This window comes from Hippopotamus amphibius, chromosome 1 (genome assembly GCF_030028045.1).
Source record: "Hippopotamus amphibius kiboko isolate mHipAmp2 chromosome 1, mHipAmp2.hap2, whole genome shotgun sequence".
Taxonomy (NCBI): Eukaryota; Metazoa; Chordata; class Mammalia; order Artiodactyla; family Hippopotamidae; genus Hippopotamus; species Hippopotamus amphibius.
The window spans coordinates 8,254,804-8,267,012 of record NC_080186.1 but is presented as its reverse complement, the minus strand read 5'-3'; the positions used below and the strand labels follow the sequence as shown (position 1 = coordinate 8,267,012).

General features: G+C 54.5%; 1 protein-coding gene across 1 annotated transcript; it reads left to right on the top strand.

Annotated features, from left to right (window-relative positions):
• The first annotated feature begins 3,497 nt into the window (after positions 1–3,497).
• Positions 3,498–7,730, top strand: SRM (spermidine synthase). The gene is made up of 8 exons (XM_057746517.1): positions 3,498–3,771; positions 4,337–4,457; positions 4,928–5,020; positions 5,778–5,931; positions 6,538–6,621; positions 6,710–6,855; positions 6,938–7,060; positions 7,169–7,730. Exons 1-8 carry the CDS (start codon positions 3,605–3,607, stop codon positions 7,187–7,189), a joined length of 909 nt encoding a protein of 302 aa, XP_057602500.1. The 5' UTR covers positions 3,498–3,604; the 3' UTR covers positions 7,190–7,730.
• The last annotated feature ends 4,479 nt before the right edge of the window (positions 7,731–12,209 follow it).

Here is a 12,209-nt window from a genome sequence, read left to right as displayed (position 1 = left end):
TGGTTGCTCTACCGTCCTCAACTCCAACACAGGGCTCCCACCTCATGTGCCTGGTAGCTGCCCCCATGCCACCCGCTACATCTTCATTCTGTTCAGCTGGAAGGAGGGGAGACCAGCACCCAACCTCCACTTCCCACTGGCTGGAACTTAGCCACATGACCACAGCAAAGGATACTGGGAAAGTCATTATTCCGGTGCCAAGCTGAAAATCCAGGGTTCTACAATCGTATAATCAGAATTTGGAAAGAATGGACATTGAGGCGCAGTCTCATTTTGGCATAGTCTCAGCAATAAAACAGATGGGGATGTTCCCTGGTGGCCTAGTGGTTAGGATTCTGGCTTTCACTGCCGTGGCCCAGGTTCAATCCCTGGTTGGGGAACAGATCCCACAAGCTGTGTGGCATGGCCAAAAAAAGACAGGTGGGAATTTTTTAAAGTAAGAAACAATCTTCTACTAAGGATGGCCTGAGGAGACTTTATGAAAGGTGCATCTGGGTTGCACTTTGAAGAGTGAGGGAAGGAGCTCAGAGAACACTGTAGCCAGTGCTACTCAAAGACTGGGCCTCTGAGACAGACCAGCTGGGAGTTGGTTAGAAAAGCAGAGCCCCAGGTTCCACCCCCGACCAGCCTATCAAGATGGAGGGTTGGGCGCCACACCTGGTCTGCACTCTCCAGGTGGTTCTTTTATGCGTGCTTAAGTTTGAGGACCACGTGCTGCAAGCAAGGCAGTGGGCCCTGGACCTTGTTTCGTGGGCTTAGCACTGGTCCGAGGTGAAATGAATAATGGAGACAATGTATTAAGTTTCTTACAGCAGTAAAATGATTCCTTGTCCTATATTTGGAAGTTATCCTTGTTTTGTCTGTTTTTGTTTTTTAATAAGATGGAGACCATAAACCATAGGAGTAGACTTTTTTTAAGTGTCGTCCTGCAAAAGAAAAACTTGGCAACCTGACATCAGCACCCAAATGTGTTTTTGAAATTTTCTAGTCCATGGAACCCCAAAGTCCATGACCACTGAGCCATGAGATAGAGCCAAGAGCCTTGGGGGTTTGGAGAACAGCTGTAGTCCTGTTTCCCTGAAGCTTCAAGTCATGGGGAAATGGCTTGGATTCCCAAGGACCAGGGGGGATACACCAGTGTATGGAGGGGTGCATATCAGTGAGTCAGGAACTGCTTGGTGATTCTGAACCGTGGAGGCTGTGATGGACCTGTGCTGCTGGAAGACCATCTGGCAGGGCCAGGGGTTGGAGGCAGAGAATTTAAGAGCAAAATGGCTCTTTGCTCAAGGAGGTACACTGCTGTTTGTGGTCCTTTAGGAAGCTTGCCATAAGCATTCTCAACCAAGTAACACCACATACTGGCCAAATTCATTCCCACTCATAATCACAGCTGTCTACCTGGCTGAACACAGTGCTTCAAAAATGACTCCAAGTGCTAATCAATGACGGAAACGCATTCCTGCCCTGTGGCAGCCCCACTGCCTTGGACGCTGGCTGTTCACCCACCTCCTGTCCTCTTACAAACTATCTACCCTTCAGGAGGTTGGGACAGCTGACCCACTGGACAGTAAGGCTTTACAACTGAATTGTAAACGCATATTGGTCTGAATTTGGGGAAACATTTCATACGATACCTCGGTTTTCTCCATCCTGATTTTCCTTATCAGTTGTAGATTTAACTGGGCCGTATAAACAATGGCTACTAATGGCAATACCACAGTTTTTCCTCCTTGTGATCTGAAGTTGGGTGACATTTCTGGGCTCATGGTCCTGTACATCTGGGGACTTTTCTGCTTGAAATGTACTCAGGGCCGTTTACTTTGAACGAGAAAGGTTTGCGCTACTGCTATGCATACCAGCCCAGAGGTCCCGTTTGCTGTTGATGCTTGAAGCCAAGACCACAGCTTTACCTCCTCCATAGGAACGCCAAGGGTGCCATTTGAGGATGCACACGCTGGAGCAGCAGGAGGGATGGGATAGACTTGATCTTCCACTGCCCCACCCCCACCCCCACCCCCATGCAGTGCCCCAGGAATGCCAGGGCCCCCATCTGGGCTGGCTGTGCAGTGCCGGAAAGAAAGCCAAGACAGCTGACTCCACTGGGTGCCTGGACCCCCATCCTGGCCTCCCATGTTCACCCAGCCTGTTACCACTGCTGCCAGCTAAAGGTACCATCTCTAGTCTCATGGAGCTTACAGTCTGGGCTCAGGGTACCCAGAAGTGAGCAGGCTGTCACAACTCAGAGACATAAATGTCTTTTCTATTTTTTTTCCTTAATAAATGTCTTGATATGAACACTATGACCCAAGTACACGGCTGAACCCAATCAAGCCTATAGTAACTGACATACTGGTTGACTGCTCTCATCTGCTGGTGTGATCCTGACCCTGGGTCGGGTAACAGTTCCACGGGAGCCATCTCCTAGCAACTCTTTTACTGCTTGGCTCAATTGCCCTTTAAAAGGAGTTCAACTCAACCAAGGCTCATTGCTGTGAGGCTTGAGGCTTGCACTAACTGATAAACACCAGCGTGTTTTTCATCTGGGGTTAAGGATACAGGCTTCCTACCTCCAAGTGGAGGCTGCAAAAAACACCCCTGTTATAATTATGTCACCGGTGGCTTACACCAATTTCATCTCCTTTCCCTGGCATGCGAAGAAATAGGCATGTAGAGCAATTAGCATTTAATATTTGGTAATTAGCATGCTTAATGTGATTCAGAGAAGTTCCTTGACATTTTCATAAAAACACAAAGCACGTTCCCACCCACCCACCCTTCAAGGAGAGAGGCCCAGTGTGCCAGTCTTTTCTGGTGCTGAATATGCATGTATTGGCCTCTTCCGGGACACTGCTGGTAAATTTAGAAACTCGTTAAGAAGAGAACTCTTTCTCATTCGGCAGCCGTACGCTCACGGATCAGAGAATCTAAGGGAAAGTGGCCACATCGAGCTTAAGTCGTGGGGCCGTGACGGTCCTTCTCAAGTAAATAAAACCCTCGTTCTGCCCCCGACAAACCACACACACCCCTGAAGTCCAACAGGGAGCCAAATCCCGGGACGCGGTGAGAGAGACATCCTGCTCCATCGCTCCAGCGCCACGAACGTAACTTCGCGCGGCAGCGCAGCCGCCCACTCCCGCGTCGCCAGCCCGAGGGTCCCCGCCGGCGGTGCGCGCGTCCCGGCGCTCACACACTCCGCGCCGAGCCCAAGAGGTCAGCTCCGGCTTCCCCTCCGGAGCCGGGCGCCCCTCGCTCCCTCTCCGCGCCCGTCGGCGCCTCCCCAACCCTGGCCCCACGTGGCCCCGGGACGCGGGCCGCCCTACCCTGCTGCCGCCGACGGACAGCCGGCTGCAGCCAGCCGGCGCTGCTCTCCCGCAGGCAGCCAATGAGCGCGCGCGGAGCGCCGGCGGGGCGGGGCCGCCGGGCGGCCGGGCGCGCTCGCCGCCACTGGAGGGCTGGGGGCCCGCCCCTGGCAACAGGCCCCGCCCCGCCGGCAGGGTTAGGTTGCGGCGCGGGCGGCCGGGCGGAGCTGGTCCCGTTGTGCTGCGGCTCCGCGCGGCCTGCAGTCCCGGGCCCGCGCCCCGCGCCGCCCGCCCTCCCTCGCGCCATGGAGCCCGGCCTCGACGGCCCCGCCGCCTCCGGCGCCGCTGCCATCCGCGAGGGCTGGTTCCGCGAGACGTGCAGCCTGTGGCCCGGCCAGGCCCTGTCTCTGCAGGTGGAGCAGCTGCTCCACCATCAACGCTCGCGGTACCAGGATATCCTCGTCTTCCGCAGGTACCGCCGCCCGCCCGGCCCCCCAGCCCCCGAGCCCCCGCCGCGGCTCTCAGCCCGGACCGCCGGCTGCCGCTGCCCAGCCCCACGCCGCCCGCCGGGACTCCTGGCCCGGTCTCGGCCCAGCCCGCCCCTCATCCTGCCCGACCCCTGTCGTGCGCCCTTTACCTCCGGACGCCCCCGACCGTCTCTGCCCGCTCCTCTCCCCGCAAAACTGTCAGAAGTTCTCGTGAACTAGGCCCGTCTCTCCCCTCGGCCCCCTCCCCACCTTGCATCCCGTCTCCCTGGGCTGGGGGGCCGGCGTTGCGGGCGGTCCTGTAAGGCAGGGAGGGAGCCCGAGTCTGCGCCGAGCTCCACGTGTCAGTCCCGGACACGTCAGAGCCGGGACCCCGCGTCCAGCCTCCACCTAGCGGGCCTGCCCGCCGATCCTCGCCACGTGTCACCCCTTAGGACTCACCCTTGGAGCCCCTCGGCAGGTTGGGGGAGATTCTTCTCATCCAGGGCGAGTCGGGGCACGTTGCCCCCTTCCCGGGGAACCCAGGTCCCTGACTGTCACTCCCACCCGCAGCAAGAGCTACGGTAACGTGCTGGTGTTGGACGGCGTCATCCAGTGCACAGAGAGGGATGAGTTTTCCTACCAGGAGATGATCGCCAACCTGCCCCTCTACAGCCACCCGAACCCACGCAAGGTACTCCCATCCCACCCAGATCCAGCCCTGAGCCCAGTGATAGGCCCCACAGAACAGTGCTGGGGGCCCCAGCTGTGCCCAGTGCTCAGCTCAGGTGCTTCCCAACGGTTGTCAGAGAAAGTGCTAGCAAGGATGAGGGGGCTAGTGGGGGGAGCCGCCAATTTTACAAGGAGTGGGGGCTGACAGCCCTCACTGAGGCCTGAAGCTTGAGAAGGAGCAGCCCTGGAGGGAGTTTCCAAGAAAAGGGGACACATCGTGCCACGTTCCTGGGGCAGGAAAGCTTTTCTAAGAGTAGAAAGCGAAGTAACGAGGTCTGTGGAACAGAGGAGCGGAGAAATTGTTCCAGATGGTTCTGTCTGCTCAGTGCAGTTTGGGAGGCACGGAGGCTGGCCGCTGCGTCCTGCTGGAGCCTGTTTGGTGGGGCTGGTGCCCAGGGCCCCACTCCTGGCTGACTCTTCCTCCCCTGGCAGGTGCTGATCATCGGAGGCGGGGATGGGGGTGTCCTGCGGGAGGTGGTCAAGCATGCCTCCGTGGAGTCGGTGGTCCAGTGCGAGATTGACGAGGTGCGTGCAGAGAGCCGGGCGGGGTCTGAATTCAAGTCCCAGTTTGCCCTGAACTGGCTGTTTACCCTTGGGCAAGCGGCTTAACCTTTCTAGGCCTTGTTTCTCAGTCTCAAGAGCACGTTGGAGGATTCAGTAGGAAAACCAGATACTAAAGCACCAGGCACACGGTGGGTGTGCCGCCGGTGTCAGTTCTTAGTAAGACTGAGTGCTTATGCTTCATAGAAGTCCCAGGGGATTCCAACCACTCGTGCACCTGCCCTTTACAGCAGCGTGCTTTAGTGAGCATCTAGGCTCTGGGTTCAGTCCCTGCCTCCTTGGAGCTGGAATTCTAGTTAGGAGGAGAAATCAGTAGGTTATCTGATAAAGGTGTGTGAGATAAGGCAGAGTGGTGAGGCAGGCCCCTAGGGAGCGGTTTGGAGCTGAGGTCTGAATGATAAACAGCTAGCCACGTGAAGGCAGGGATGGCTTTCCCGATGAAGGCTGGAATTCCAGCCCTCTGAAATAGCAAGAAAGCCACTCAGCTGGGGTGGTTGGGTCTGGGGAGAGGGAGCAGGGGTGGTAGAGGTGTGGGCCGAGCTGCAGGTGGGAGCCAGCCCACTGAGAAGTTGCAGGGAGGTACCAGACTGCTCTCATTCCCACAAAGGGAATGGCTTGTCCAAGGTTGGCCAGGCTGTGAGAGGGGGTCCTATGCAGCTCTGTCTGGCTCCAGGGCCCCCAACCCCCGTGGCCCAACTGTTCCCTCCTGTCCTCTCCCCAGGACGTCATTCAAGTCTCTAAGAAGTTCCTGCCGGGCATGGCCATTGGCTACTCTAGCTCAAAGCTGACCCTACACGTGGGTGATGGTTTTGAGTTCATGAAACAGAACCAGGACGCCTTTGACGTCATCATCACTGACTCCTCAGACCCCATGGGTAAGCAAGGGATGGCCAGGGGCCTCTGGCAGCCACCAGAGGGGCTGTGTCCCAAGCCTGATTTGCAGTGTAGAGGACACAGGGGGCTCCTAGAACTAGTGCAGCTCTTTTCCCTTCTAAGTTGTCACCTCCCCCTCAACCGTGGCTCAACAGAGTAGGGAGACTGGGCTGTTGCGCAAAGTTCACAAGTTGGTTGAGGACCAGGAGGAGAGTGGGGGCTCCAGCCTGGGCCACTGAGTCCCCAGTTTCCTCTTCACCCTCCTCTCTGCTCTCGACAGGCCAGCATCAGGGTGTGTGTAGGGATCTAGTCTTAAACCAAGGCTCTGGGTGGAGATTCTCCTGATGCAGGGCCGATGGGAATCTCCCAGAAGTGGGATTCAGATGTGGAGCACCTCCTGCTGGGGCACTGGGTCCCCGCACCCCTCAAAAGCACTCCCTTCGTGGCCCGTTTCTGAACTGCGCAGACCTGGCTTCAGTTCTCAGTTCTGCCCTGGGCAGCTGTGGGGGTCTGTGCGGTTGGTGACCGTGGCCCTCGCCGCCCCCAGAGCCGGGCTCAGGCAGTCTCAGCCGGAGCCTTCGTTGTCCCTCATCCCCCTCTCCCCGCAGGCCCTGCGGAGAGTCTGTTCAAGGAGTCCTACTACCAGCTCATGAAGACCGCCCTCAAGGAGGACGGCATCCTCTGCTGCCAGGGTGAGCGGGCCTCCCAGCAGGAGGGGGCTGACTGGGGTGGGAGCAGGGGGCGCCTGCTGGGTGCTGATGCTGCCTCACCGGCCCCCAGGTGAGTGCCAGTGGCTGCACCTGGACCTCATCAAGGAGATGCGGCACTTCTGCAAGTCGCTCTTTCCCGTAGTGGACTACGCCTACTGCACCATCCCCACCTACCCCAGTGGCCAGATTGGCTTCATGCTGTGCAGCAAAAACCCAGTGAGCTTCGGGCCGTCCTGGGGGTGGGAGCGGGGGCAGGCGGGCATGGAGAGCACTCCCCTGAGGCCCGCCCTGTCCCCAGAGCACCAACTTCCGGGAACCCGTGCAGCAGCTGACACAGAAGCAAGTGGAAGAGATGCAGCTGAAATACTACAACTCCAACGTGCACCAGGCAGCCTTCATCCTGCCTGAGTTTGCCCGGAAGGTGAGCTACCTGCAGGGCAGGGGGGCCCAGGGCTCCGAGGGGCCGCCTTGCCTGTCCTCCACCCCCACGCCCCCAGCGTCCTCCTGACTAGGCCTCGTGTCCCACCAGGCCCTGAATGATGTGAGCTGAGCCCAGGTGCCGCTGCCCATGCTGCCCAGGACCTCGGCCAGGGAGCCTCCGGGGCGCCTGGGCCCCGCCAGCCTTGGACAAGACCCCCCGCTGGCTCGCCCACCAGCTGAGTGTTACAGGCCCCAGAACGCTGCCTGGCCGGCCCTGCTGGGCGGACTGTCTGTCTTCCTGTGTGTGGCGTTCAGCCTCCAAGCCTATACCAGCTGTGTACAGCAACATCCCCACCTTCTGCCGCCCCTCACTCACCAAACACGTGTATTTATAACAAAGTTCTGAATCGTGTGTCCCTGGACTTCGAATGGGCCCGGGCAGGGGCTGCATCAGCCATTAAAGGGTCCCCTGTGTGCCAGACCCTGAGCCAGCCCCGCGGTCCCACGTCCCCGTGTGAGCTGCAGGAGTCGGCAAGCCTGCCTCCCTGTGTAACCTCGGACTGGCCCCTTGAGCTCTGTGGTACCCAGGGACGCAACAGTCATCAAACTGGACCCAAGTCTGTCCTGAGTCATTCCTTCACCAAGCTCCACACAAGGTTGGTGGTGATGGGCCTGTGGGGCCCGGGCTGGGGTATTATCAAAATCTAGGGCTTTGCTTTCTCTTGGGGCTGCCCAGCAGGGGTCTCAGAAGAATTTGGACCAGGTCCCATCTTGGGGTAGATGCTGGAGGTGACCCCAGAGGCAGTTGTCTGGAGCATGGTTGAAGGCTAGTTCCTTGGGCCTGCACATCAGGTGCCTTGAACTTGGCTCAGATGTCAGACCAGGGTTAAAATCCTGCCTGCTCCCCTCATGAGCCTGTCCTCTGGTAAGTTCCTAGAAGCTTCCCCCAGTGCTGAGAGGTTGAGAAAGCAGGCGTGGGCGGCCGTATGAGAACTCCGTGGGCACAGGACCATCCCCTCTCCAAGGTGCTGAACCTGCAGACGCCCCAGCCCTCCTGACTGCCGGGACTGAGGCTCTGGTGGTGGGACAGGAGCCACCACAACAGGGCACAGATTGGGGGAGGGGTCCTCTAGCTCACTCCTGACTCAGGGGATTGGCAGGGAAGGTCCCTGCTCCTTGCAAAAGCTGATGTCACCAGGCTCCGCCCCACATCTGCCCGTGGCAGGGGCGTGGCCAGGGAATGTGTTAAGGGGGGTGAGGGGACAAGGGAGTGGTTCCAGCCTGGTAGTGGTTTGAGAATACTCCCAACCCCACTCCTACCCTGGGCACCCACCTTGGACTCCCCACTCAGCAGGGGCTGAGACTGCAGTCATAATGGGGGTGGGCACAGGGGTCCAGCTGTGCCACCAACTTCTTGAGTGGCCTCAGGTCAGTCACCTGCCCTCCCTGGACTTCCCATACTCAACCCTCATGAAGTCTCTGGACTGTGAGCACCTTTTGATGTTCATCCCTGGTCAGCAAGTCCGATCCCAAGCTAACCTCTCTGTTTCACCCCGGGTACCCCCGTCCCGAGGAGGCCCGGCAGAGTCAGGACTTGTCTGGGCTACAAGCAAGTACCAGGCAAAGGAAGGCTAGTGGCGGCCAGTTACAGAGCACCTGTCCTGTCACCTGCTTTAATTCCTTTAACCTTGGCAATTAAGGAAGGAAGGAAGACACTGTTAACTCCATGCAAGATGAGGTGACATGCCTGAGGCCATACCAGGCAGCTGGCCTCCCAGGAGCCACTCTGTCATCTGCAGCTCAGCCCGAGCACCCTGGGGCTCGCAGCAGGGGCATCTGCCCGGACCTCCACTCTCCGCGGCCCTCCTGCCCACGGCCTGTCTTATTGACCAAGCCCCAGGAGGATGACCCAGGGGATGAAGGTGGGCAGGGAAGGGGGGTTCCAGCTCTGGGGGGACTGGACCTGGGTCACACAAACTCTGTGACTGGAGCTACTCAACTCTTGACTCAGTTACCCCATCTGTAAAACGGGAGTAGTGGTCCTCACCTGTTAAAAGGCTTCAGTAAGGGACATGTGTCACACGGTTCTCTCTGAGCTGGTGGAAATCAGGATTTCTTCTCAGGGTAGAGGAAGAGAGGGCCCAGGTTGCAGAAATAGCTGCAAGAATGCCTGACCTGGACTAGAAGGTGTCTGCAGTGTAAATGCCTCCACTTCCCCAACTTTTAGTGACGTCTGCACGCATGTACGCACGTACCTGGAAGAGGTGGGCGTTGAAGACAAGCACTGAACCCCACAGCTGGGTGGACGTGATGTGGACAGAGACCGATCCGCAGAAGCAGGTGTTTGGTGGGGACGTGACCTGAGTCCTCCAAAGTCCCAGAAATCCAGAAGAGGGCCGCAAACAGGACCAGTCTGTGGCCTGGAGAATAAAATCAATCCTATCTAGAGTTCCGAAGTTCAGGTATTAAAATGATCCCTGACCCAGGTTTAAGGATTCAGATAGTTCCCACGTGCATTGTTAGGAGAACATTAGCAGCCCTGCTGTACCTACTGGTCTCCCCGGAGGCAGCCACGCTTACCTCTTTCAGCTGATTATTTTAGTATTACCGTCATGTGTGTAAACAATATGCTGGTATCACTACTTCTCGACTTGTCAGTGTTTGTCATAATCTGTGGATTTCCCGCTAGGGAAGGTGAGGATTTAGCTCCTTGCTTCCCTGCCCCCACCACACTCTGAACAATTAAACGATAATCTTGGTGGGCTCAGCATTCAGTGTTTGCACCATTACAACTATGCAAATACCGTTCACAGCTGAGACTCCGAGAAAATAACTTTTTAGCTTTGGTACAGCTTCTTGTTTTCCCTGGAGGCTTTTTCCATTTGCTTAATTTTCAATAAATGTATCACTAATTTAGCCCCAAACTTTTTAACCAAGTCTCTAAAGCTCTTAAGATCTTTGAATTCAACACACTTCCTGAGCTTCTGGTCAATACGCTCATGAGGTTTTTTTTTTTATTGTGAGATTCTAAGTATTTTACTTAGCCTCATTATAATTATAATTCATGATTATATTTAATGGAATGTTTAGTAATAAGAAATCAATTTACATACTATGCATTTCTTTATTATGAGTTGTACCATAATGTATAATACACTTTCATTTAGGAAAAATAGCTATTGAAAAAAAATTTTTTGAGGATCTTTGGACTCTACAGGTGTCCTATCATTTTCCTCTTCCTAAAGAATCTGTTCCGAGCCTCCTGACTACCCCAAATGGAATTCCCTGTTGGGACTCTTGTCTCCTGGACCCCACATCTGTTTCTTGGTTTACCCCCTCGTTTTGGTGGAACATATCCTAGAGGAGCTTTCTGAGAAAGGAGACAGTGGATGAAAGTTTTTTAAAAAATCTGACATACGTGAAACTCTTGATTCCATCTTCATGCTGACTTGATGGGTACAGAATTTGGATGAGGATAGAAATATGTTGGATATTATCTTCCTTCAGCCTTCTGAGATTTGCTGTTTCCCGTTATTATTATCTATTGCTGTGTTTAAAATTAGCCCAAGATGTAGCAGATTGAAACAGTAGCAATAAACGTGTCTTTTCTGTGGGTCAAGAATTTGGAAGTGACTTGGCTGGTTGGTTCAGTTTACATTCATTCATGAGGTTGCAGTAAAGCTGCACTAGGGCTGGAAGGTCAGCTTCCAAGATGACTCAGTCACAGGACTAGCAGATTACACTGGCAGGTGTTAGGAGGCCTCAGTTCCTCCCCATGTGGACCTCTCCATAGGGACCCTGTGCTCACACATGGTGGCTGGCTTCCCCCAGAGCGAGTGATCCGAGAGAGAGCCAGGTAGACACTGCGATGTCTTGTATGCCTAGCCACACATAACACACCATCATTTCAATCATGCACCATCCATAAGCCCTACTCAGCCTGGGCGAGAAGACCCCAATATGAGACTCACTGGGGACTGGCTTCTAGTTTCCGTGTTATTTCAAAAGCTCCAGAATCATTCTTTTCCTGATCCTTTGTATGTGATCTGTGGTTTTCTGTCTACTTCCCTCTCTCTCTCAAAGTTTGTAGAACATAATTTTTCTCTCCAGTGTTTTGAAATATCATGTGTAAAGTTCTATTTTCATCTGTTGTTCTGGGCACTTGGGGGACATTTTCAATCGGTAAACTCATGTTCTTTTCTGGGAAATTTCCTTGCATTATTTTGTTTATAATTTCCTTTCCTCTGTTTTCTTTGTTGTCTTTTTCTGGAATTTCTGTTATTCAATCTTTGATATACTGTATAGGACTTCTCATCTTTACTGTTTCTTCCTTTCTTTTTTACTCTGTTTTTCTGGAGGATTTCTTCAATCTTGTCTTCCAAACATTTTATTGAATTTTTCGTTTCTATCATATTTTTATCTCCCCAAACTCTTTCTTGTTCTCTGAATGCTCTTGTTAAATAGTATCCTGTTCTTGCTTCTTGTTCTGGCCTTTTTCCTTTGACGATATTAATTATTGCTTCATTTTAGTTTTGAACATTTTCTTCTCACTGCTTATTACTGTGTTGTTGGTTGTTTTTTGTTTTGTTTTTTTGTTTTGTTTTGTTTTTGGTCTTTCTCTCTCATGTGTGAGGTTTTCCTCAGTAATCCTTAAATGTTCTGTCCATATGTAAGACTGGGGACTAAAAAGCTAATGGGAAGCTCTGAGCACGTGATAGGGGCTGGTCAGCTGACTTTCACTGTGGGTGACGTGGCTGAACCATTTGCTTGTTTAACCTTAAAGTCAGTATCTTTAGGTCTTTCCCCCTGAACTCGTCACACTTTGCAGGAAAAAGAGAGAAACCTGGTGGCTGCCCGATTCTAGGAGCTGAGTCAGAGGAAAGCTGGTCTGTCTGCGTAGTGCCCCTGTTTTCTGTCTGTGCCTCCCATGCTCAGCTGGGCCGGGACTCTCCAGCTACTCCCTCCAAGAATAAGTCTCCACATTTCTGCGGGGTTCGGGGGATGGGAAAGAGCGGATTGGCAAGATACTTACATGTGTCCAGAAGGACCTGGTGCCGCCAATTCCTGTTTCCACTGCCAACTTAGAGCTGTTTCCACCTGTCCATCTGTTTCCTAAATGCGGATGCTGCCTCCTCTCCCACGCTCCCCCT